The sequence below is a fragment of the Drosophila innubila genome, chromosome X (assembly GCF_004354385.1).
Source record: "Drosophila innubila isolate TH190305 chromosome X, UK_Dinn_1.0, whole genome shotgun sequence".
Lineage (NCBI taxonomy): Eukaryota > Metazoa > Arthropoda > Insecta > Diptera > Drosophilidae > Drosophila > Drosophila innubila.
Window position 1 is genome coordinate 689159 of NC_047626.1, and position 27403 is coordinate 716561.

Genomic DNA, 27403 nt, shown 5'->3' on the forward strand with positions numbered 1-27403 from the left:
GCAAGGTGAAATACAGACAGAATGCTGTTATGTTGCAAGTTGCTGCAAACCAAAGTAGCCGATCGCCAGTTAATGCAAAAGAGCGCGCGGTGAACTCTTTCCTGTCTCCCTCTTCCCTTTGCCCAGAGATCCAGACGCGCGGCACTCGTGGAATGCGGCTTAGCAAGTTAAAGCTGTTTGTTGTTGTTGTCGCGGCTGCCGCTGTTCTTGCTGCTGTTGTTTGTTGTTGTAGCATACACGCGCAGTTTAACCTGCGCACACATGCACTTGCAGACTAATACAAATGCAGATGTGCAACATATACCAACGTTTTTACGACAGCTAAGCCTGATTTAACTCAAGTTTACTTACACATTTTCTTTAAGTGTGTTTTTATACGAGTAGTTGCCACTTAGTTGTATTATTTTATGCATATAAGCTGTTTTTAATATTCTAAAAATATAGACTATCTTCGCCTAATCACTTATTGCATTGAGTGCATTAAAAAAAAAGGTTTATATCTGGTCAGTGTTGCCATTTTGGCTATTTTATTGCTAGATTTAGCACGTTGTACATTTGCAACAGCTAGATAAATATTTGAAATGACTATTTAACTAGGAATCTAGAAATTTTAAGTCTGTTTTAAAAATTATTAATTTTTTTTAGAACTATTTATTTTTTTTTTTATTTTTAGCAGTTATTTTTTTTATACTTTTAGAAATTTTTTTTTATAGTTTTTATAAGTTTTTTCATAATATTTTGGCAATACTGCAGCTGGTTTTTGTTGCAACTTGCAATCGACTTAAGCTGTCGTATAAACGTTGGTATTAGACAGATGCCGATCAGTTTCAGGTTATTTGCTTGTTGCACAGTGGGACCCACATGCAATATCTATTTTTGAGCCTCTTTTTTAAGAGGTAATATTCCGCACACACACTTACATATGTAGGCATGCATGTTTTAACCGCTTCTCTGTTTGTTATTTTAGCGTCGGTGTCTCTCGCTCTCGCTCGCTATCACACACACACACACAGAGAGAGAGAGAGAGAGAGAGACACACACACACATTCCCCTGTTAACTGGTTATGCGAATCGCCTGCGGCTAGAATCAACGGACTCTTCTTGGGCTGTAAACCAAACTGACCGCAACGGCGACTGTGAGATAGTCAGTCGTTGTTTGTCGTTGTCATTCGATCGCTCGTCGTTGTCGTCCACTTGTCGCGCACTTTTCGCTTCGCTCCAATCTATAAAAATAACCAAGTGCACATCACTATCATCTAGTGCTCATCGCTTATTCCATATCGCCATCTCCCCATATCGCTCTCCCGCTCGCACTCTGCTCGCTCTGCATTTGTTTGCGCGTTTGTTTTGCTTTGGCGTCCAATTGCAATCCGCAATTCGCAATCCACCATCCACAAGACGCGATGCCGCTGCGTTGAATAATCTCCACAAACTCGCTGCGTTTTAAAACTGCACATTAAAAATATTCTCAATTATTTATTGCATTTATTTAAATGCAAATGTCACATTAAGCAGGTAAATTTCTATTAAATTTTTTTTTTTTTTTTTATTGCCATCTTGCCAAATTGCACTTCAAATATCAGTGTACGTCTTCTACAGTGCTTAACATGTGTATGTGTACGTGAAGTAATCAACAAATTGCTGGCCTTTTAATTTAAACGCAATTGAACTTTAAAACACCCATTGTTTATTTTTTTTTTTTATTATTTATGTTATAATTATTTAGTATTTTAAAAAATACCCTGTGCTGTGTTTTATTTAGTGTTTTTGCATATGCACTGCTTGCGAGTAGTGCTTCATCCCCTATGAATGCTGTATTTCGAACGTAAGTGGAGTTTATCGAAGCTGTTTGCTAATTAAACTTAAATACCCGCTAGTGCGCTGACTTACAGGGTGTAAGTTACCAATAAAAATATAACGAAAATTTGACGGCTCAGCGTAAAAGCTTACAATTGTGATTTCCAATTAAATGGGCCAAGGACCAACATATCGAATTATTTGAAAAGAAAAAAAAAAACAACTGCAAAACTTTCTCAGAATTTGCTTGCAACGTGCAACTTGCAACATGTGGAACGTGCAACTCGTGGGAACTTGCAACTTCAAGTTAATTGTGGCTACTTTTCTAACGTTCAACTTTCAACTGAGCCATTAAATTAAAGCCATTTCCTAACGGTCATCAAAATACAGAATGTTCAAAAAGTGATTTGAACAAAGAAAAAAAAGTCGAGCGTACTCGACAGTAGAATACCCTGTGTTAAACTTGATTAGTACATATTTCATAACTTTGTTAAATATTAACCGATTTTTAAGCGGAATGCCACTTTGATCATGGTTTGGCCTCTAAATTCATTCTACATTCAAAATTAATTAATTTTGTAAAAAAAATTATTTTCCTCAAAATCTTTGGTTCGATGCTAAGGGTCCCCCCTTTGATATTTTGAAAATTTTAAATTTTGAATCTCAAGATTTGACATTTAATCAACTCCTTATATCGTAATTAGTATAAATAAACACTTTAAACTTGATTCTGAGAACTTTTATTTTCTTGTAAAAAATCATGTGAAATTGAACAAAAATGTTGACTTGTAAAGTGGATGGATCCATAGTCTGACCAACTTCGAACTCTCATAACTTTGTTAAAACTGAACCGATTTTCGAATGGAATGTCATTTTGATAATGGCTTGGCCTCTAAATTCATTCTACATTTAAAATTTATTAATTTTGTAAAAAAAATTATTTTTCTCAAAATCGTTGGTTCGATGCTAAGGGTCCCCCCTTTGATATTTTGAAAATTTTGAATTTTGAATCTCAAGTTTTGACATTTAATCAACTCCATATATCCTAATTAGTATAAATAAACACTTTAAACTTGATTCTGAGAACTTTTATTTTCTTGTAAAAAATCATGTGAAATTGAACAAAAATTTTGACTTGTAAAGTGGATGGATCCTAAGTCTGAACAAGTTCGAACTCTCATAATTTTGTCAAAACTGAACCGATTTTCGAATCAAATGTAATTTTGATAATGGTTTGACCTCTAAATTCATTCTACATTCAAAATTAATTAATTTTGTAAAAAAAATTATTTTCCTCAAAATCTTTGGTTCGATGCTAAGGGTCCCCCCTTTGATATTTTGAAAATTTTAAATTTTGAATCTCAAGTTTTCACTCTTAATCAACTCCTTATATCGTAATTAGTATAAAACGGCCTTTTTTTTTTACGTTTAAAGCAAATTAATTTTATAAAAAAAAATCAAGATATGGGTTTAGATTTTAATAGCAGATGTAGATTGGGAAAGAGAAAATACTACTGTTAAAGAACTACAAACTGTAATAAAGGACTAAAATGTATTGGAACGTCTTGAGAAAAAATTGAACTTTTTTTGAGTTCGGAAACGTAAAGGCAACCCTCGATATTTCAAACGGAAATTGAGCTTTAGAAAACTATCGATTGTTGTCCAACACTTAAGATTTTAAATATATCATGTTGGACTAAAGAAAGAATTATTCTCTTTTAAGATGGCAATGGATTTAAATAAGCGAACGAATCCATTAACAATAAATTTCAGTGAAACTGATGATAAGGAGCTGATTCTTTCATTTTTCAATCATCAAAACTTGAAGCTCATCTTTGAGTATATCAAATCTATATTCAACATATTTTTTTACCGTGAATTTCAATTGTATCCTTTGAAACAAATAAATTAATATAATAATTTAATTTAAAGCATTATAATAAAAACGCTATGCTATGGTATATTTCATAATTTGCTTATATATGTCTTCGAATTTCATATATATTAATAAATGTTATTTTTATAATAAGTTAATTTTAATTTGATACCTTAAAAAGAGAAAAAAAAGATTAATATTTGATTTTATTGTTTTGCAAATATCTTAAATAACTTGCAATTTAAATTTCGCAAAAATCCGTCTTATTGTACGATAAAATTGACTCAGCTATATTGTGTGAAAATTTCAGTAAGTCAGTCAGGACAAAAAGTTTGATATGTATAAAAGATTTTTCAAAATATTTTTGTATATTTGTTGTCAAGTCACTTACCTGACATACTATATTATTAATTTAATTGCAGTTGCAACGCGGCTTTCATTATGTGAACTTTTCATGGACTTTTTAGCAGACTTTGTCAGAGGAAGAGGAGAAGGAAGAGAACAACAAATTTGAGTTAGGGGAAAAAAGGCGGCAAGAAAGACAGGAAGGAAATGCTGAAACACGCTTCAAATGCGAGCAGTGCAACAACAATTGCTGCTGTTGTGCCTGTCAATGGACAACAACAACAACAACAGCTGCTGCGTACTTGCAACAACAACAACAACAACAGTAGCAGCAGCAGCAGCAACAACAACAGCAGCAGCAGCAGTAGCAACAACAACAACAACAATTGTAACCCACCCTCAACAGCAACAACAGCAACAGTGGCAACAACCCCCGTGGCAATAGCAGCAGCAGCGCCAGTTGTTGTTGTTGCAACAACGTCGACGTCGGCGTCAGCGTCAGCGGGTGCGTCACCAACACCTGCTGCTGTTGCAACAACCGCACGCAACATTCACCTGCGACCGCCGCAACCGTTAAACATTTCCTCATTAATTGCTGCAACAGCAACAGCAACAAATGCAACAACAGCAGCAACGGTAACTCATACCAACTCCGAATATTTTTTAATTTTTAATTTTCCTTATTATGTATAATATTCCCAATTTTGGTCTGTCCTAATTTTTAACTTCCCAATATTATTTCCTAATTTCCCCTATTACCATTTCCAATTTAAATGCCTCCTAGTTTTGTGTTCCTAATTTTTACTTGCAAATTTTCGTATTCTGAGTAATTATTTTCGACTTTTGTATAGGGAATTTCTTAGTATAATATTCCCAATTTGTCCTAATTTTTTGCTTGCCAATATTATTTCCCAATTTCCAATATTATTTCCTAATTATCCCCATAACCATTTCCAATTTAAATGCTATCTAGTTTAATATTCCTAATTTTTATTTGCTAATTTTCATATTCTGAGTAATTATTTTCGACTTTCGTATAGGGAATCGCAGCAAGTCGAGCAGCGTCAACAGCAACAACATTACTCAACATTGCCACGACCCCTATTAAACCCCTGACACCACTGACGCCCAATGGCAACAGCAACAGCAACAACAACAACAACAACAGTTTGCATCATCACACCTACACCAATCAACATATGCTCGCCAGCAGCAGCAACCAACACCAACAGCAACACCAACAGCAACACCAACAGCAACAGCAGCAACATCATCAACTCTTCAACAACAGCAATCATCATCAGCAACATCTTCATCATAATATCAACAACAACAATAACAATAATGTCAACAATTACAGTCATTGTAACAATTTAAATTTGAACGGCAACTCAATGTTGCAGGCGAGTGTAAAACACACTAGTAAACATGGACCAGGACCACGTGAAGTCCTCACGAGTTTAGGATTACTCTGCCTCGGTGAGCTCTAGTGATTTATAAGCAATTTTTAGTGATATTATCCTTAAAGAATCCGCGACAAAATTGGGAAACAAGAAATTGGCATTATTGAAAATTAGGAAACCAAAAAAAAAAGGGAAAAATTAAAGCAGGAAAAAATAATTGATAGGTAAAAAATCTAGAAAATTATTTCTATTTAGCCATTTTGTAAAACAAAGTTGTTAATTGGAAAACATAAATTGGGAAGACAAAAATTAGGAAAAGTGAAAAGTTTTTTGGTTTTTTTTTTCAATTTAATATTATTATTGTCTTGATTGGAACATTTGATTATTAATATCATATATCTTAAAATTTCGGTAACATTTAAACAAAATAATAATATTCATTCTATATTCGTATATATAAAACTCTTTGTCCTGACTAACTGATCATTTTGTAGCCCACACTGTAAGGCCTAGAAGGCTGAAATTTTCACACAACATAGCTGAGACAAATTCGTTTAATTTTTGGGAATTTATTTTATTTTTTATTATTATATTTATTATTAAAATAAATTAATTTAATTTATTCATTGCGAAACTTGATTAATAATAGTTTGTTTCTTGGAATTTGCAGTGTTATTTGTATAAATAAAACTCTTTGACCCGACTCACTTACTGGACTGACTGAACATTGCACAGCCAAAGACCTAGAAGGCTACAATTTTTACACAATCTGGCTGAGACAAGTTCATTAAATATTAGGAAATTATATTATTTTATATTTTTATATATTTTTATGTAATTTATGTATTTTCTGGATTATAACAAATTAAATTTCTTGGTATTTTCAGTATCACTGTTGCTGGCGCTATTGTCGCTGATCTTCCTGCTGAAGATCTCGCCGAATAGTCGCGAGGATGCGCTGACCAGGAGCATATCCAGTGAGGATTTCAACATTGTCTACGATGTGACATTGGCACTGTGTGCATTGTCGCTGTCATTGAATTTATGTTGTCTGTTGGTTTGCGCCATACAATTTCTGTTTGCTGTCAAGTTGTTGAGATCCCCGATGTTCGATGGCCGTGATAATAAGTATTTGGAAAAGTCGAGTGCAAGTCGAACTTGTGCTGTGAGTGGATTCTTTATCTCAATACCCGTATTTCTCACCGGCATTATACTCTACACATTTAATCATTTCCATTCGACGCCAGCGATTATAACGAGTGTTTTAATTGGCATTGGAATTGTATTTTGTGGTGGTGCCATGGTGCATAATGTCTTTGTCTGGCAGAAGGAGAAAACAATTAGTTATCGCAGTCCACCAAATATGTCCTTGCTACTGCCACCTGTACCACTTCCGGTTCCGGTTCCGATTCACAGTCAAGCCCAGAATCATTCCATTTATTCGCTACATCATCATCATCATCCCACATCTTTAACTCCAGTTTCACCAAATCATTCACATGGCAGTTTTAATCCTTTACTTAGCAATAATAATAATAATATCATCAATTCACCATTTTTGGTCTGTCGACCGGCAACTGCCACGCCTCCAACGCCCAAACAATCTATTCCCCTGCCTATTACCATTGCCAATTCCAATTCCAATCTATTGGTTAATTCCCTGGCCAATGGCAGCTGTTTAATGGGACGCGAGACAAGTGGTTCCATTAGTCCGGGGATTCCCCCCACGCTGGACATGAGCAACATTACAAATATTTCACTACACGAATTATCCACGCTGGTTTAGTTCCCAAACGCAGTTCCAGTTCCAGTTCTCCACCCAAATTAGATATATTACCTATTCATTAATTAGTTGTTAATTAAAAAAAAACTTTAGTTTATAAACAAAACAACCACCGTAAAAGTCCTGAATGTCCTGCTTGCCGTTTACAATGTTTGAAAATGTTGTAGATTTGGGTGTAACGATTCCTTTTCGCAAAATATGGTAACCCTAATTTGTAGTCTCAGCGAGAAACCATAGTTGGACAAATTTTGTGTTTTTATCAGGGACGGTAAAAAATAATAATTTTGTTATTTTTTTCTCAAGGAAAAATTATTCGTGAAAAACAGTTTTTTTATTTTAATTCTATTAATTTTACTTACAAAATAATGATTATTTTTATTTATTATAAAATTTCGAAAGTCCTTATCCTAACAAGAGCCTTGATGCCAATAATCTAATAAGAAGCTAAAAACTTAAAAAAATATAAATTTTTCAACTCAACTTAGAATTGATTTTAGAACTATGTGAAAATAATTTAAAATTGACCGTAGATTTCAAATTTGGGTTACCATTTCTCAATTTTTTTTGGGTCCATCAAAATCGATGCACCCTATTGTATATATTTGTATATAAACTCTTGCCTTATACATAATAAATCTAAATTTATATTTAAATTTAAATTTTTGGATTCCCAAGCGATAATTAAAGCATAACTTTGTTATCGATATAGTTGGCTGCATTTAATAACTAGCTGGCAACGCGGTTTTCCGCTGACATTGCCAGAATTTATTTATTTGAATAAAACGAGTTAATTTTGTATGTAAATAATATATTTATTCATCTATATTTATTATATACTTTATTTTGTAAAGCAAACTCAATTGTATATTTATCTATAGATAACGCACAACTTTGTTATCGATCGGTCATTTAATTAATTAACTGGCAACACCAAATTTTAAAGCAATTAATTAGTTGACATTGCCAAATCAACTAAATTTTATTAATTTTAATAAATCGAGTTACAAAATTTTATGTGAATGACAAAAAAAAAACAATGTAACAATATTTGTCAGTTTGAAATCGATAAACATCGACGCTGATTGATATAACGATAATTGTGCACATCATCAACTCTGAAAATTATAATTCGCATTTTCTTCCAATGAATTCGTATTTGTTTGTGCTTTATTTTTTTTTTTTGAAGTTGTTTCTTGTTTCATGTACAATTTCATTTAAAAGTGAACAGAACATAAAGCCGCATTTTTAATTAGGCTTTCAATATAAATTTAGATATATCTATATATATATATATAATGCAACAGTGCAGGTGAATTATTTACTCCTTCTTATTCCGACCACGTTTCTTTGGAGGCACATTCGCTTCATTCACTGCAAGAAATGTAAAGAGAATTAATTGGATTTTATAATAATTAGAGCTATCGAGATATCGATACTAAAAAATATTGCTAAAAACTGTATAATCGCAGAAAAAAGAAAAAACAAAAATATGTCTATGAATATAAAACGGTAGCAATCGAAAATCTGAAAATTAAACTTAGGAAAACAAAACAATTCAAATTGTGAAGAAAATTATTGGAAAGATCACATGATTTTCAAACAAATATTTTTGATTTCTTTTTAAAGTAACGGGTATAATTATCGAGTTAAAGTACAAAAATCGAGTCGTCGTTGCTTACATCACTAGTTTCAACTAATCGTTAGCAATCGTTATCGATAGTTTGCCAGTTGCAGGAGTTTAAAATAATTGGAATATTGGGCTTACCATGTGCAGTGTTATCAGCAGGAACAGGAACGGAAACGGGAGCAGCTGATGTTCCAGATGTCTGTTCCTGATCCACCAGCTGACTGCTGCGTCTGCTGCGCAACACTCGCCCACTTCCAGTTCCAGTTCCAATTCCGATTGTTTCTGTTGTTGTCGTTGTCGTCGGCGTTGTGCCTGCTGTCAGTGGCGGAGTGGGCGTGGCACGTGCGGTGGCAGTGGGAGTCACTGCATCCACGGAGTCTCTGCTAATCCGACCGCGTTTGCGTCCCGTTGGCGGTTTACCAACACTGCCAACCACAACAGGATTAGGAACACTAACAACAGGCGGTTCACTCAGACAACGCGAGGAGCGACGACGCGGACGCGTTAAGGATTCCAATTGCTCCTGATCTTGTTCCCGTTCCTGATCCGGAGTTGACGTCACTACTTGACTCAACCGGGCGCGATATCTGGTGCTGCGTGGCATTGCCTCCAATGTCTCCACATTCTCCAGTATCGCTTCCAGTGGCTTTGGGAGCAGCTTCTGTCGCCGCTTGGGCGTGGACACCGGCACCGTGGACAAGGACATGGATATGGCGGGCATGGAACCCGCTCGCAGCTTACGCTTCAACATGGACACCTGCTCCTCCTCCTGCTCCTCCTCCTCCGCCTCCTTTGTCGCCTGTTCATCCTTCGCCTGCTCCTCCAAGGAATCCTGCCTGGCATCCCGACTGCGCAGTCGATACCTGGGCTGGGATGTGGGCGTGGTCGCCTCTGGTGTGCCCAATTCCTCGCTGTTGCTGCTGCGCAAACGACGACGACGTGGCGGATTTGAGGGCAGGGTCGGAGTGCTCCGATTGGAGCTGGGACTTGGTCTTTGGTCATCGCTGCGTAGGCGGATGCGACGTGGCGGCGGCGGGGAAGCACTGGATGCACTGCGTCGTTGGCGTAGCTGGCGGGGCACAGGATTGGACTGCTCCTCCTCCTCCTGATTCCTTTCCTCCTCCTGCTTCAGCTTCCTATCCAGCTCCTTCCGCTCCTGCTCCTTCAGAATCTCCTTCATCTTCTCTAGTTCCTCTTTTCGCTCCTCCTTCTTCATCTCCTCGTCCTCCCACTTCTTCTCCTCCTGCTCCTTCCGCTTCTCCCCCTCCTCCTCCTCCTTCCTCTCCTGCTCCTCCTGCTTTTCCTCCTCCCTTCTCTCCTCCTCTCCTTCAGACACCTCCAATCTTAGGCTGTGCTGCGATTCCACATCGGAATCCAGCTCCACCGTTGCCGGCTCTATGATCTCCAGATCGGAATCCACTGCATCCACTTGCATATGCTCCTCCTCCTCCTGCTCCCGCACTCCTCTCTCTTCTCTGTCATCATCTCCAGCTGGTGGAGCAACTGCAGCATCATCGCTGCTATCCAGATTAATGGTATATGTCAACACCGAATCACTCTCCGCCACTGTGGCCGCCAAGGAGCCACCAGCGGGCAACTCCTCCCGCTCCTGCCCAGCCCCCACAGCCGCCTGCTCCTCCCCAGCTCCTCCACTGGGCTTAAAGGCAAACAATTCCAGGCTGCTGCCGGCTGTCAAGGCTTCGGGACGTGCCACATAGCCACGCACCTCGGTGCCATCCAAGGCAATCACACAATCATCCTCATCCTCATCCCCCACCTCGTCCTCATCCTCCAGGGAACCCTTGGTGGTGTCCAAATCATCAACCGTCTCCAAGCTGTTGGCACGATACAAGCCACGTGCAGCTCCAGCGCCGGTTCCAGGTCCTGTTCCCACTCCATGACCATGTGCTCCTCCATTTCCAGCACGTGGACTTGAATTGGAGTTCTGGGAAACATTCGTATCGCTGGGCAGATAGGAGTTGGGCGTATGGGAGGTGGGTGAATGTGAGGTCGTGATGGAATTCGTGGATTCCACCACAATGGAGTAAACGGGCGGTTCTGGACGGGATCGGGTCAAATCGGTGGATGACATGTCGCTTAATTCGCTGCTGATGCTGTAACTGGGCGAATTGCGTTGATAGTCCATTGCGGTGGAGGCGGGCTCATCCTCCTCCTCCTCCTCCTCCTGCTCATCCATGCTGATGGAGGAGGATTCCGGCTGCTCCTGCTGCGGGTCTCTCTGCTCCGCCGTCTCCTCTAGCTGCTCCTCCATCTGTTCCGCCTGCTCCTCCTCCTGTTCCTCCTGCTCCGCCTGTTCCTTCTGCTCCTGCGCCGTCACATCCCAGGTGGACATGCCCAGCGTTGTGTCCAGCATCTGGCGCGTCTGTGGCACAAAGTTAGCTAAATTGGAGGACATCATGGGCCAGGCAGAAGTCATCACCAGGCTAGGATCGGGATCAAGCTCCAAATCACCACAAATTGTGGTGCGCTCTGAGATCTTCACATGCGCTGTGGTTGTCGAGGTCATCAAGGAGCTGGAACTGGAGCTGACAGTGGAACTGGATCCGGAGTTGGAACTGGAGTTGGAGTTTGATTGGGAACTGGTACTGGCCATGTTTTGAGGCACTGGGAATTCGCACATCTTGGATGAGCTAATGGGTGGCACAAACAGGGCGGAGGAGCACGTGTTGGCCACTTGAATGCTGGTGGATTGATAGCTGCCAAATCCACTGGATTCCTCCTGCTCCGAATGCTGCTCCGGTTGCTGTTCCGAATGCTCTTGACTGCGCGACTGGAAGAGTGAGCTGCGTGGCTGTGGACCCGTTGGTGGTGCCATCAGACGTTCCTGCTCCCTTTTCAAGTGTTCCTGCTCCCGTTTCCTCTCTTCCCGCTCCTGCTCCTGCTCCTCCCTCTTCCTTTCCATTTCTAGCTGCTCCTTTCTCTCCTGCTCCCTGTCCAGCTCCACCTGCTGCATTAGCGCCAAGGATACATTGGCTGAGGCCAGCGGCGATAGATATTCCGACTCCGACTCGGTTTCCGATTGCGAATCCTCCGAGATTTGGGCACTTGCCGCTGGCTGCTCGAATTCCATAAATATCTCATCCGTTTCCTCCTCTTCCTCATCTAGCTCCATGGAGTCCACCTGCTGCTCCTTCAGCTCCTGCCTTGTCTCCCACATCCGCTTCTCTTCCCTCTGCTCTTGCTCGTGTTCCCGCTCCAGCTGCTCCTTCTCCCGCTCCACTCGCTCCTCCATCTTCTCCAGCGGTATTGGCGGCATAAATCGAAAACTCTTGCGCTGCTGCAGCTTCTCCGGCTCCACGCTAGCAGGCGGTGGACGCTTCAATATAACTGGAGGACGCACAGGCTCCACTCGCCCACTGTGATTGGAAGTCCGCCTAAATTCTAGATAAGCTGGTGGGATTAACAATGCTTGCACTTGTTTTTCATCGTGTAGCTTCAGTTCCTGATCCCGCTCCTGCTGTGCCAGGCGTAAGGAACGCTTAATGAGTCCAGTTACCTACAAAATGTTATTGATAACCAATGACATCGATACAAAACAAAGAAATATAAGTAAATTAATAAGAATTGTTTTATTAATATTTTAAAATTGTTATCGATAACCAATGACATCGATAACCGATGATATCAATGACAAAGATATTTAAGAAATAATTGGAGTGTTCTTTTTAATTTTATTTTTACAAGTTAGCATCAAAGCAATATCGATAACTATTACGATATTTGATATTTTCGCCCAGATGACAATATCAAATTAGTTGAATTTGAAACTCACCTGTTCACCAATTTGATCGCCCAGGAGACGACGACGCTTCGCCGCCTGCATAGATTGAAGCTCCTCCGGCTCCGCAGGACGCTTCTCCACCAGAAGACAGGGAGTGGGACGCACCAGACGACGTTGTGGCTGTAGGGGATTGATCCTCGCCTGTGCGGCATTCCTCAGGAAGGGCATATTCTGGCTGCTCAGGGCAGACGGTTCGTTCACATAACGAGTCGCCCAATGGGCACTCAAAGCGGAGCTCTGGAAGATGCCTCCCAGCTGCCCTGTGGCATTCTGTTTGGCCAGCTGACAGCTAAAGGGTTCGGGATGCCAATTTCTTAACTGATCGCCATGCAATTTGTCCCGGATGCGGAAATATGTGCCCGCTATGGATTGGGTAACCGGTGCCATTGTGCTCCGATAGGCAGAGAGCAATGTGTTGGATTCCTCATCCAGATTGGAGGTGGATGCCACCTCATCCATAAAGGACACTGCCTCAATGTACTTGCAACGCTTTAGCAGCAGAATCAGCTGCACTGCGTCCGTCTGACGGGTCTGACACTTGCGTAACAATCGATAAACCAACTGCTCCTCATTCTCCCTCAAGCAGAGACTGCCGAGCACCTGTAAATGGAGTTTCAAATCGAAATGTAAACCTTGAGTTATCGACATATCGGTACAAATATCGAGTTTTCCTAAAACACTTTTGAAAAATCGATTTAACATATCGAGTTGTCGATATTTCGATAAATAATATATCGGTATATCGATTTATTTTTAGCACACACTAACCTGAAACATCCCGTTGCGTATGCAGTGCTCAAAGAAATACTCCAGCAAGGGACGTCCCATCTCATCTTCGTTCAAACGGGCGTGATGAAAGGCCTCCGGTATATTTTGATTAGCCAACAGCACCCGTAACTCCAGTTGCGCGGATATCGGTCCAGGTGGCAGGTCCATCACTTGCATTGCCTCCTTCACGGCGCCCTGGGAGAGGAGCACGTCCAGCAGCAGCTTCGTCTGCCAATCCGTATAATTGTTGCTCTCACTCCGACATTTATACAACTCCTCCACTGATTGCTATAAGAATTAACAAGTATTGAAATAAATTCAACTGTGTCATAATTTCAGCATTCTAGGTCTTATGGTTGGACTGTGCAATGATCAGTGAGTCAGAGTCAAATAGCTGCAATAGAGACGCTCAGTCGAAAATTAAGTCTTAGTATGAAAAACTTCTTTGTTTTTTGAGATGTCTTAATCAAACTGATAGAATATGCATTTAACTTGGTTTTGTCCATCCTGGCCGAAGTTCGTGAAAATCGGACCAATATATCATATAGCTGTCATAGGACAAATCGGTCAAAAATCAACTTTTAGTATGAAAAAGTTTTTGGTTTTTTGAGATATCCTAACTTAACTTATAGCATATGCATCTGGGCTAGTATTATACATCCTGACCAAATTTGATTAAAATCGGTTTACTATATCATATAGCTGCGATAGAGACGCTTAATCGAAAATTAAGTCTTAGTATGAAAAACTTTTTTGTTTTTTGAGATATCTTAATCAAACTGATAGAATATGCATTTAAATTGGTTTTGTCCATCCTGGCCGAAGTTCGTGAAAATCGGTCCAATATATCATATAGCTGTCATAGGACAAATCGGTAAAAAATCAACTTTTAGTATGAAAAAGTTTTTGGTTTTTTGAGATATCCTAACGTAACTTATAGAATATGCATCTGGGCGAGTGTTATACATCCTGACCAGTTTTCTCCTAATACTAATGTAATTAAATTTCCTAGATTTTTGGCTTTACTTAGCTTGAAACTTTGCTAGTACCCAGTGAAATTAAGAGTTTCGCTATTGAATTCGTTAGGGAGTCGACCTTACCGTGAGTTGTCCGCGATCCAGGAGCCAAAAGGAACGCACTGATCGAACCAACGACGCCGCAATGTCAAAGGCAACAACAAACTTGTGAAAGAGTTGTTTGTGTTGCCTCCTGGAGTCCAGTTCATCCCAATCCAGCAGTAGATAGAGCAGGAGCTCATGCTTATGTCTTAGTTTGGATTCCTGGAGCAACAACAGATGCATCAAGGTGTGCAAGGACTCGGGCGGATAGAGATTGCACTGATCCTGGATGCGGAATCCACTAAAATGCAGCAGCTCATCGATGTAGACTTTTTGCTGGAGCTTGCGACGTTCCTGGTAATCGCGTCGCATCAATTTCAGAGGCGGCACACCCGCCTCCAGCACCTCATATCCCTCGGGCAGTATTTCCTGCTCGATCATCCAAAAGATGACACGATGATATTCATAGAGCACGGATAAAGTTTGTTCCGTCGACTGCAGATTCTCGAGCAGATCGGCATTTAAACGTGACCTGCCCAGCTGGGTAATGAGCAACTGCAGCTGCTGTAATCTCAACAGCTGTGCATTCAACACCTGGAACTCCTCACGCTCCCGCTCATCCAGCGAATATCCGCCGTACTCAAAGATCCCGTGGCAAAGTTCCGCACAACGCTCCTTAATCTGTCCAGCCCGCTTCACAATCCAATTGGTCAGTATGGACAGGGATAACTTTGTCGTGCTCAACATGTTGCACATGAAGCTGCCGTCCAAACAATTCTGCACACAACTGTTGAGCAATCCAATCCGATTGTGCTCCAAGGCCACCGATAGGATCAATTCATACATGGCACGCTACAAAACAAACCAGAGAAACGATCATTATCAATTATAAATATCAATAAGAATTTAAAAAAATTAAATAATTATATAAAAATCTTTGTCCTGACTCACTGGCTCACTCACTGATCATTCCACAGCCCAAACCATAAGACCAAGGAGACACAACATAGCTGAGTTCTCACATTGAGAAAATTGCTAGATACAAAATCGAGCTTAATTATAGTTTTGATTTAGCAATGACAGCAAAAAAAAAAAAACAGATTTGAAATAAAAGATTTTTATTTTTGAAATATCAAGTAGAATTAAAAAATAAAATATCTTATTATTTTAAAAATATTAATTAATATAATTAAGTAAATGAGTTTTAATCAAAATTAATACACAACGCTTATTTTTTGAACTGAATATGTAAGTCCTGGAAAATATCAATATTTATTTAAAAATCAAACTAGATTTTCACAGTAAAAATTAGGAAATGTTAATGGGAAATAATAATAAAAATAAAGAATTTCTGTCTTCTCAATTGTCTTTTACTAATTTTTGTCTTTCCAATTGTTTATTCCTAATTTTTATTTTCCAATCACACTATCATTAATTTTGGACTTTCCTTATTATTGTCTTCCAAATTTTGTTTTTCTTACTTTTCTACTCTGTATATTTTGCTTAGTTGAATTTCCTAAGTTATTATGATTCCATTTTTTTTTTTTTGCTATATATTGGAAACCTACAATTTTTTCTTAGTTTTGGAAATTCTTTTAAAAGTATTCGGAATTCGTATGAGGCACTTAAATAATTAGTACGTACCTTCGAGAATTTGGCATTGACGTTGTGCTCACAAAACTGCGGCATTAGACGCAGATACATGATCTCCTCCTGGTAAGGCTCCGGATTAAGGAACAGACTCGCCCGCTGGCTGCACATGGCGCCCAGAAATCGACGTTGTATTCCAACGTGTGCATAACGACGACAACCACTGGGAGTCAGCAAGGAGCACTCTAAAAAGAACAGAGAAAACAGAGAAAGTTGAACAGTTTATCAGTAATCACAATCAATAATTATTTTCATACTTTTTTCCAATTAAAAATATTAATGCAAGAAAAAGAATATAATCATAATGATCGTTTCAAAATTGATTTTAATATTATTGATTTTTGTGGATTTTCATCGAAGACAATGATTATTTATGTATAAGTTTATAATATTGTGACAGTAATCATTTTATTTAAGTGAAAAACAAATAAATATCATATATAATCATCATTAATGGACTTTTACCAGATACTCTTATAGACGAAACTCAGATGAATTACAAAATCAAGCAAAGTGGATCGAAAATTATTGCTCAAAAATCATTTTTATTCACTTCGCGATGAATCAAGTAAATTAAATCAAAGATAATGACTAATTTTTAATAGGTTTTGGTTTCTTTTTATAAGATTATGCAATAATATTAGGAAAAATTATGATTATACTATATGTGATTTATATTTATTTTTACTTAAATAAATTGATTAGGCAGATTTTTATAAAATTATGAACTTTGATCCCGAATTTGACCCCCTTGGAATTCTAATTTCGCAAAACGTCTAAAATTGTCTTAGCTATGTTGTGTAAAAAATGCAGCCTTCTAGGTCTTATGGTTTGGGCTGCGCAATGATCAGTGAGAGTGTCAGGACAAAGAGTTATATATAAATAGATTCAAAGATAGTCATAATCAATTATGCAAATTTTAAAGAATCATACAATATGTAATATGTAAAGATAGAATTTATAATGATTACGGTTTCTGGAATTTATTTATGATGATTTCCTTTTATATTGTCCAGCATGATGACTTACCAAATGACAGGGAATTGGGATAAAAGTGTTCATCGTAACGCTGCTGGCTGACAAAGTGCAAAACGGTGCTTGGATCGATCTGTAGAGCAAGTCCAGTGTGACCGTGTCCACTGAGAATATAACCACACAGATAATTGGGTTTTGTCTGTGGCGGATGACAGACGGGCAACTCATCCTTGTACCACTGATTGATGTCAATCAGTATGAACTTGTTCTTGTTATCCTTATGCGAATGCCAACTGATGGCGGTCAACAAGGTGCCATTGTCACCCACAAATGGAAATGTGGACACCGTATTGCAGTTCATCACAGTGCACGCAGATGCGGATTCATCATCATCATCTTCATCATTGAGCAGGAGACGCACACGTGTCGCCGATGCCTGAAAGTCGCGAAACTGAAAGCCGTCTTTAGTGTCCTCCATTTCCACAGATCTCTTGTAGTTTATCACATGCAGCGAAGTCATTAAACGTTTTGGCCGATTGTAAACGGCGCAGATATAAAAACACGGCTTCGGATCATCCGGTGGCACAATATAACAAAGACGCTCCACAGCAGCCGGGGGTTCGTCTCCAGGTAAATTTAGAACCGTCACCAGCGTATTATTATTGAGATTGTAAATACAAATACGACCATCTTGTAAACCGGCTGCGAAACCCGTAATAAACTCTATAGGCAGTAGACTACAGATCGGTGAATGCACGGTTATATGCATATCTATCTGAAGACACAGATGCACATCATTCAGCTGGCATTCCTTTAAAGTGGACTTCATGCTCCTCCAGTCCAATTCACTCCAATTTTGCGATTTTACGCTCGCACGCAGAAATTCCTTATCCGGACATTGGATATTCCGGCTGCGATTGCTCACCACTTGCCGGGCATTCAAATCCAGCAGATGCACCTCACCGGATTCAGTGCCCACAGCCAGACAACCATCGAAATCGTGCATCCAAGTCGTTAAATTGGAGCTAAAGAACTTCAAAGTGCTTGCAATGATGCCAACCGACTGTAGATCAATATAACGCAACAATTGACTACAGGTCGGGGTATAGATGATCAAATCCGATCGGGATTTCGAACTGGAGCCCATTATTGGACCCATTTGCAGGCAGACGGCGAGCAGAACACGTCCATCACCTACAAGAAAATAATTAATTCGAATTATAAGTGTCCATAAAAACAAATTAAACATTACATTAAAACATAGGATTTTAACATTTTTATCACAAAATTTATTTTTTGTTTTTTTAAATGTTTTTTTTTTTTTACCAAATTTTTGTTATCTGAACATTTTTCTTGGTTGAATTTCATAAAATATAATTCAATTTCTTTTCTTGCTTATTTATGATTTTTAGAATTTTGTTCTTGGTTTCTTTTTCTACTTTTATTGCAATTCCTTAAATATTTTTCTTAATTGAAGTTTCGAAGTTGATTGATTGATGATTTCATTTCAAAATTCGTATGAGAAACCGCGTAAAAGACATAGATATGCAACTGTAATTAATATCATAATAAAATGATATATGATGATATAATAAAATGAATACTAAAATAATATTAAAAAATAATAATTACCATCCAGATGATCTTCACCCGGAAATAGCTCCTCCACACAACGTATGCTACAGCGGAATCCTTGTCCAGGCTTCTTATCATTCTCCCGCCAAAATGTGTGACGCGACACACGATCCCCACTGTCCAGGGCACAGATCATCAGGGTTGCATCCGTTGTATTATGACGCGTTAGCCAGCCCCACTTGCCGCCGTTTATAATGCCGCCAATGTAATTAGCTAGACAAATAATCAAACATTAAAATATTAATATTTATAATTTACATGATTTATGATCCCAGCTAAAGATGACACAGCAAGTGCGCTGCTTCGGGTCGGGGCGTTGAACACAAATAATTTATGAACCCACAAAAGCCCACAAAAGTTTCGATTTTTGCACATTTTTTAAAAGAGCTTACTTGCTGAATTTGAATTCCTATTTCTAAAGGTCTGCCAGACCTCATTAATTATATGTATATTCGATCCTGTTCAGACTGTTCATCGGATTTTAAGCTTACAAGTCTCTTAATTTGAATATAAGCATTTGATATTGTCTTATATATACAGAACAAATTAAGTTCAAATCGCTCCACTGTATCATATAGTTGACATAGGAACGATCGATTAAAAGTTGACTTTTAGTATGAAAATCGGGCTTGTTTTTTGTAGTTTCTCAACAAAACTCACAAAACATGCATTTGACATTGTTTTATATATTCTGTTTAATTTGGCCCACTGTACCAAATAGCTGCCATAGAAACGATCAGTCGCATATGGAATACAGGGCACGGTAAGCGTATTAAAAGTTCGGCATGCCGAAGATAACATTTCGTTCTTGTTATTACTACTTACAGCTGGCGCCACGCTCGTTTATTGACCTGGTTAAGGTCTGCTCATAGCCAGGCACAAAATGCTCGGGAAATTTGCAAGTGCGATTTCCATCCAATTCAATTTCGTACCACTCCATTGTCATTGATTTTTGATATATATTACATACAGCACACACTTGTCTAGCACATCGATGCCTACTGTTCTCTGTGTTAGTTATCTCGCACGGCAATTGTTATTAATGTTTTTAAGCGTACTTTTAAATAAACTTGTATTAGTTTTTATGCGTTGCGCTTCGTTTTGACATTTTTGCACACATGCCGGCCCGGTCTTGTTGTTGTTGTTGTTTTGTTTGCCTCCATGCACGCACCGAACAGTGTTGCAGAACACACACAACTATTGGCTATGGTTATCGGCAGTGTTGCCAGAACTTTAAAACGAGCGGTTACGTTTGAAAAAAAGTAACAAATAATTACAGACAAATAAAACGGTAGAGATAAATAACAAATAGCTAAAAAAAAAAAAAAAGTTATTGTGGTTTCCTTGTTTTCTTTAATTTAAAAACATACGTTAAAACATTTTTTAATATGCTAGCTATATCATTAAATAGGCTAAGCTGGCAACAATGGTTATCGTTTATGCATCGGCATTTTGATTTAACTAAATAAAAACAAAAGTGTTTTGCTTATGTTGAAGCATTTAAATATATAATGTGTTCTGTTAAAAAAACACATAATTAACAAATACAAAAAATAGACACGCTACAGCTGATATTCCGTGCATTAGAATATCGTGTTGTACAACAAATTGCGATTCATGTTTCTGGCACGTATAAACGTTGCGCTGAACAAGCAATTGTAATCGAATTATTTGCAATCACGTGCATTGACTTGTATATATATAAATAAATATTTTTACCACTTGTTAAAGCGACTTGCGAATTTCGTGGTAGCAACTCTGCGCGCGCCTATCGATAATGCTATCGATATCACAGCAGCATATATTTGTAATCGAGTCAGCATGCTTCGTTCCTGGTAGACAAAAAACTTGCCCCCCTCGACAAATTATAAAAAAGCGACACATTTTAGTAGACACAAAATATTCAAATGTGAGCACACACATTTAATATATATTTCTCAAATGTGTCTACTGATTCTGTGGCGAAACGTGTAAAAGCGAGATAAATAAAGCAGACAGACGGGCAAGTCTTATCACAAATCAAGAAAAAAAAAACTTAACCGCATTGGCAAAAAATTTTTGGCCGCACAAAACACACACAGCAAAAATCGAAAGTACACACATAGCGAGAGAGAGAGAGAGAGGCGCCAGAGAGCGAGTGGCGGTGGAGCAGGAACAGAGAGAGGAGCAGCAGCAAGATTAGCATTAACATTAATACCGGCAAAACGTGAGGTAAGTAAATAAATAAATATGTTTATGTCGATTGGCAAATCGGATGAGCGTGCAAAAGGATGCGGCAGCGAAAGAGTCAGACTGAGAGGGAGAGAGATTAATGGCATCCGTTACTTTTGTCCCACACAAAGACACATATATGCAACATGCATGCCTACAGTATATCAAAAAAGTATTGGCATGCAAATAATTACAAAATATAAGTGGCAATATTTTTTTTTTACCGGTCTTATTGCAATATGCATTATTATGCAAGGCTACAGTGAGTCGAAAAAGTATTGACAAACAGATAGCTACTAATTACAAATAGCAGTATTTTCTCTTAAATAAAATAAAGTGTGATTGTTACTATTTTGGTGCGTTTATCAACACTGATTTTCGTTGACCTGTCCGTTTTATGGACATATATTAGAAACATATTTTTAAAATGTAACTGTAGTAACTTTAAAAAAAGCGTGAAATATGCCAACATTTTTCTTTAAGATCTATTCCATATTCCTTGTAATAAAGTCAAAGCAAAAACTAATTTTTTTATCAAAAATATAACTCACAAGATAATCATAATTTTATTAGTTTTAATTTTTGGTGCTTGATAAGTAAAATAATTAAAATATTAAATAATGATTATTTCTTGAGTTCTATAATAAATCTTGTAATGATTACAGTCCCTGATTTAAGCCCATACAAATCGATGCACTCTAATAATGCTGGTTGAAATGAGCTGTGAGTCACTGTGTGGCATGCATGTGTGTGTGTGTGTGTGTGTGTGGGTTTGTTTATTTACATTTGGTTTCGTTTCCTGTTGCAGTTGAAAGTAATGTAATTGCATCATTAATGAATGTATTTCTTTTGCAGATTGGAGGCGCAGGACAATGGCACAGCAAGGAGTGGGCGTGGGCGTGGGCGTGGGCGTAACAGAGGCACTGGGAGCTGAATTGGCCAAGGCGGTGGATTTGATATTGCATCCGGGAACACTGCAACAGGCGCGTCTGGAGGCGCACATGGCCTGTGAGAGATTCAAGGATGAATCTCCGCTGTGTGCCCAGGTGGGACTCTATTTGGCCAGTTCGGTGCAATACAATCAGCAGGTGCGACACTTTGGACTCCAATTGATTGAATATACCATCAAATTCAAATGGAATTGCATCACACACGAGGAGAAAGTCTACATCAAAGATAATGCCATCAAGATGTTAAATATTGGTGTAGGAGCAGCCGAGGATCGCAGTTTATTGCATTTAAAGGATGCTTTATCCAGGATTATAGTGGAAATGATAAAAAGAGAATGGCCACAACAATGGTTGGATTTATTGCCGGAATTATCGCAGGCATGCCAAAAAGGCGAGGCACAAACGGAGCTGGTTTTAATGGTATTCCTGAGATTGGTCGAAGATGTGGCATTATTGCAGACTATAGAATCCAATCAGCGAAGAAAGGACATGTATCAAGCCTTGAATAACAATATGAATGACATATTCGAGTTCTTTTTGCGACTCGTCGAACAACATGTGAATGCATTTAGAGAGACCACAAGATTGGGACATTTTCAAAAGGCCAATGCCCATGGTCGTGTGGTGGAAATGGTGCTATTAACCCTCAGTGGATTTGTGGAATGGGTTAGCATACAGCACATTATGTGCAGTAATGGCAAATTGTTGCATTATCTATGCATATTACTCAATGATAAATCCTTTCAATGCAATGCAGCTGAATGTCTATCAATGATTACCAATCGCAAGGGACAAACAAAGGAAAGGAAACCATTATTACAGCTATATTCAGAGGATCTATTGAGATATATCTATACAGCAGCCAGTCAGGAGTTGAATTCCCATTCGTTGGAGCAGCATCAGTTTCTAAAAAAGCTGCTACAGGTGCTAAATGGCATGGTGCAACAATTGGTGGCACTGTGGGGCAAGGATGATGCCACACAGCGTCCGGCACAGCTGGAGATTATGTTTGAATGCCTCTTGCTATTACTGCAACATGCATCCTTGACTATAGCACATAATGCCGCCTTAATCTGGCAATTGTTACTCAAACACGATGTCTGTTCCAAGGATTATTTAATGCTCAATTACATTCCCAAATTGATACACACAATTGCACCGCGCATTGTCAAGCTGCCATACCCTGTAAATCAGCCTATACTCGGCAGCACCGACTACTATATACACATGGAATATGATAGTGAGGAGGAGTTTGCTGTTTACTTTTTTCGCTGTCGCACCGATTTCCTGGAGATCTTTCGTCTGTCCACCTTGGTGCAACCATTGATCACTTATTCATACTGCGAACAGTGGCTGCAATCAAGATTGCGACACGCTCAGACGCATCCCGAGTGCAGTTGCAGTGTCCAGGATCCCATTTATTTGGAATGGGATGCGCTCGTTTGTGTCCTCGATGGTGTCCTTAGTCGCATACTCCTTGTGCCGGAGCGTCCGGCTGTGGCGAGTGGTTTACGCTTGCTAGAAGATTGCCTCAAGCTGGAAACGAATAATCCTTTAATTTATTCCATTTTACTAAGCTGCATTTCCGCCTTGTTTGTCTTTCTGAGCATGTCCAGCTGCCAGTTGACTCCCAACAATTGTGTGGCCATGAGTGGCGTTGCCTTGTTGCCCCGTGTGCTCGACAAGATCTTTAGGGCTTTGGTTTTGAAGCCACCCAATGAGCTGGAGAAGGTGCAGCTGAAATCGGCAAAGAATCTGCGTCGTCATGCGGCTTCCTTGCTGGTCAAGTTGGCGCACAAATATCCGCTGCTCCTGCTGCCCGTCTTCGAGCAGATCAATAACCATGTCGAGCTGCTACTCAAGGAACCAGCGACTCCAACTCCATCTCCAGCTCATCCCCAACTGGATCGACTTATGCGCACCACTCTGCAGGTGAGATACCCTACTTTTTTTCCATTAAATGTCATTTTGATCATCGTTTGACCTTTATATTCATTCTGTGTAAAAGTTTTGTTCATTTAGAAAATTTTATTATTTTTCGACTATCGAAGCCAAGATTCTATGTCAATGGTAAGGGTCCCCCCTTTGATATTTTGAAATTTGAAAATTTTAAATCTCAAGTTTTCACTTTTAACCAACTCCTTGTATCATATTTAGTATAAAAAAACATTTTAAACTTGATTCTAAAAACTTTTATTTTCTTGTAAAAAATCATGTGAAATTGCACAAAAATTTTGACTTGTAAAGTTGCTAGATCCATAGTCTGACCAACTTCGAACTCTCATAACTTTGTCAAAACTGAACCGATTTTCGAATGGAATGTCATTTTGATTATGGATTGGCCTCTAAATTCATTCTGCATTAAAATTTAATTAATTTTGTAAAATAAATTATTTTTCTCAAAATCTTGGGCTCGATTATAAGGGTACCCCCTTTGATATTTTGAAAATTGAAAATTTTAAATCTCAATTTTTCACTTTTAATCAACTCCTGTTATCGTAATTAGTATAAAACAACACTTTAAACTTGATTCTAAAAACTTTTATTTTCTTGTAAAAATCGTGTCAAAATCAACAAAAACTTAGACTTGTAAAGTTGATAGATCAAAAGTCTGAACAACTTCAAGTTGTCATAGCTTTGTCAAAACTGCACCTATGTTTAAACGGAGTGCCATTTTGATCATGGCTTAGCCTTTTTATTTTATTCTGCATTCAAATTTTATTAAATTCTTAAAAAACAATATTCTCCTCCAGATCTTGGTTTCGATTTTCATACTTAAACGGTCATTAAAAGTTTAAAACTGCAATGATTTTCAAACCGAAATCCTCCCAAAAATGTATGAAGACTTGAGAGAATATTTAATTTAATTAAGATTTTATAATTTTAACGAAAATGACAATTTATGTAGAAAAAACTCTGTCCTGACTCACTTAGTGATCATTGCACTGGCCAAAACATAAAATATCAGGGTTGCCACAGAAAGCGAAACCAACTGAAATCTCCCAAATCTCCATACATTTTAGGGAGATTTTCAGTTGTGTATATAAAACTTTTTGTCCTGACTCACTGACTGAATATTGCACAGCCCAAACCATAAAATAAATGTTTTTTATCGATAGGTGATTAATAAAGTTGAACCTTAAAATTGCAGGAGGCGTTGATCCTGATCTCGAATCACTTCTGTGACTTTGAGCGCCAGACTCTTTTCATCGAGCACATTGTCGAGCAGAAGCGCACGGAGTGGCTGAACTTTGGAGAGGCCTTCAAGTCGCCGTTGGATTTTATGCGCTATGTGGGACTGGACAAGGAGCCGGTGTATGTGCTGGACACAATGGATGCGACAATTGTGAATCGCTCGAGAATTCTGGATGCTCTCCATGTGGTTCTGGGTGTGGTGAAGCGTTGCACGTGGCCCGATGATCCGGATCGAGCACAACGTGGAGGCTTCGTCATAGGTTGCACGGATCTGGGTAATCCTATATGCAGGAATCCGGCGACGAAGCATGTGGTGCCACTATTATCACATATACTCAGTTTGATGCGGGTTCTGAATGAGTTATTTCGACCGGAGGCATTGGCGGCACTATCGGAGGGTTATCGCCAGATCCATGGCATGCTGGAGCACGAGAAGAAGCTATTGATGGCCATCTGTGCCATACCCGCTGATCCACTGGACACGACCATTAAATCGGAGCCCACAGCCTTTGAGAAGATGCAAACTTTCATGTCTTTGGTCACAGAAGGTTGTTATCATTTGATGGGTTCAGCGGGTCCATCGCTAGGACGTGATCTCTATCAGCTGCTGGGATTGTCGGATGCCATTATAAGCAACATCTTTAGCTGTCTGGACATCATACCCGATTATAGATTGCGTCCCATTATCAGGGTCTTTTTTAAACCCTTTGTTTACTCCTGTCCGCCGACCTTTTATGAAACGGTTTTGTTGCCACTCTTTGCCCATCTGACGCCGTTAATGTGTGAACGTCTCAGCCGACGTTGGCTGTATATATCCTCGCTATATGAATCGGGACAGTTGAGTGGCGATGCGACGGATACACAGGAAGTGCTAGAGGATCAATTGAATCGCACCTTGACCCGCGAATATTTGGATGTGCTGAAAATCGCCTTGGTGGGTGGACAAATTGGTGCTGATCATGCCAACAGCACCAATGTGGTGGCCATGGAGAACGAGGAGCACTCCATGGATAGTGCACCACAATCTCGAGCGGCACAGACGGCTCTATTATCGGATATTATCAGTGATTTGGGTGGCAAACTGTTGAGACACTCGCTAATAAGCAATTATATATTGATGACTCTGTTAAAATCACTCGCCTGGAACGATGGCATCTGTAGCATGAAGGCGGTGAATATAGCCGCTCCTGTCATGCGATTTTTGGCCTCGGAGCAGCTAATGGATGAGAATAAGGCGGTCAGTGCGTTTACAGCGGTGCTACAGGGTATGCAGGTGCATGGACAACATGAGGCGAATCAATCGGGACTCATAACACTTGGTGTACAATTCTATGAGCTACTGCGTCCCAAATTTCCTATATTAAGTGAAGTACTGCAGCATATACCCAGTGTCAATGCCGCCGATGTTCAGAAATTCGATGAGAAAATCAGTGTAGCTCCTGTGAAAGGCAACAAAGTGGATAGGGCCAAGAAGGATATGTTTAAGAAGTTAACTCAGCAATTGGTGGGACGCAGTGTCAATCAATTGTTTCGCCATGAAGTCCAAATTGCCAATTTGCCGCCCATGCAACCCAAGCCCGGCAAATCCTCCACAGGATCTGGATCGGGCACTGGCAGTTCCTCCTCCGATATTATGGACAACAATCAGAATGCCAATCTGAGCAATTTGTTTCGTACTCACGAAAAGTGACAGCAAATTCCACTGACTGAAGTTCAATTAATTGTTAAATTAAGTTAAGAAAGCCGTCAAACTAGAGTGTTAGAGAGAGATAGGGCGTTGGAGAGAGCGAAAGAGAGGCAGCATCTTATTTCATTATCAAAACAACTCTGCTTTTATTTAATTTATTGTCTAAAATTACTCAACAACTGAATAACTCCCTTTCGCACCTGCTGCAAAGTAAGCACATGTTAAAGAGAGAAAGAGAGAGAGAGAGAGAGAGAACACGAAAGAGAGGCAGCAACTTATTTTTTATCATTACAACTTTGCTTTTATTTAATTTATTGTCTAAATTTACTCAACTACTGAATATTTTCCTTTCCCACATGCAGAAAAGTTAGATAAGAGAGTGAGAGATATAAAGGAAGAGGAAGAGCGAAAGCGAGGTAGTTTTTTAAGTTTTTTCCTTTATTTTCACATTTAAATTTTCCTTTTATTTAATTAACTGACTAAAATTCTACAACTACTGAATATCTCCTTTTCCCACATGCAGAAATGTCAGTAAATGTTAGAGACAGAGAGAGAGAGAGAGAGCTCGAAAAGAGGCATCATCTTCAGCTCTCAAAATTTTCACTTGTTTCTCAAAATTATTTGTGGTACGAAATTCTAGT

General features: G+C 39.1%; 3 protein-coding genes and 1 long non-coding RNA gene across 5 annotated transcripts; 3 read left to right on the forward strand and 1 right to left on the reverse strand.

The window, feature by feature from the left end:
• The first annotated feature begins 1051 nt into the window (after positions 1–1051).
• LOC117789707 lies at positions 1052–4172 on the forward strand. Of its 2 annotated transcripts, none has more exons than XR_004617925.1 (2): positions 1052–1148; positions 4096–4172. It is a non-coding gene; the product is annotated as an uncharacterized LOC117789707 (long non-coding RNA). The 2 variants fall into 2 exon arrangements; XR_004617924.1 differs by having other exon boundaries at positions 1075–1144.
• Positions 4173–4244: 72 nt separating this feature from the next.
• LOC117784383 lies at positions 4245–7517 on the forward strand. Its single transcript, XM_034622110.1, has 4 exons — positions 4245–4273; positions 4417–4654; positions 5059–5497; positions 6309–7517. The coding sequence occupies exons 1-4, from the start codon at positions 4245–4247 to the stop codon at positions 7205–7207; spliced, it is 1605 nt and encodes a 534-aa protein (XP_034478001.1). The 3' UTR covers positions 7208–7517.
• Positions 7518–8392: 875 nt separating this feature from the next.
• LOC117785400 (protein ELYS homolog) lies at positions 8393–19909 on the reverse strand. Its single transcript, XM_034623388.1, has 10 exons — positions 19545–19909; positions 18717–18932; positions 17139–18278; positions 16104–16294; positions 14502–15311; positions 13402–13689; positions 12625–13233; positions 10269–12348; positions 8970–10025; positions 8393–8575 (listed from the first exon to the last, which is right to left on the reverse strand). The coding sequence occupies exons 1-10, from the start codon at positions 19663–19665 to the stop codon at positions 8523–8525; spliced, it is 6564 nt and encodes a 2187-aa protein (XP_034479279.1). The 5' UTR covers positions 19666–19909; the 3' UTR covers positions 8393–8522.
• A 608-nt stretch (positions 19910–20517) lies between these two features.
• LOC117792251 (exportin-5) lies at positions 20518–27298 on the forward strand. Its single transcript, XM_034632312.1, has 3 exons — positions 20518–20930; positions 21786–23812; positions 25032–27298. Exons 2-3 carry the CDS (start codon positions 21803–21805, stop codon positions 26763–26765), a joined length of 3744 nt encoding a protein of 1247 aa, XP_034488203.1. The 5' UTR covers positions 20518–20930; positions 21786–21802; the 3' UTR covers positions 26766–27298.
• Positions 27299–27403: the final 105 nt, after the last annotated feature.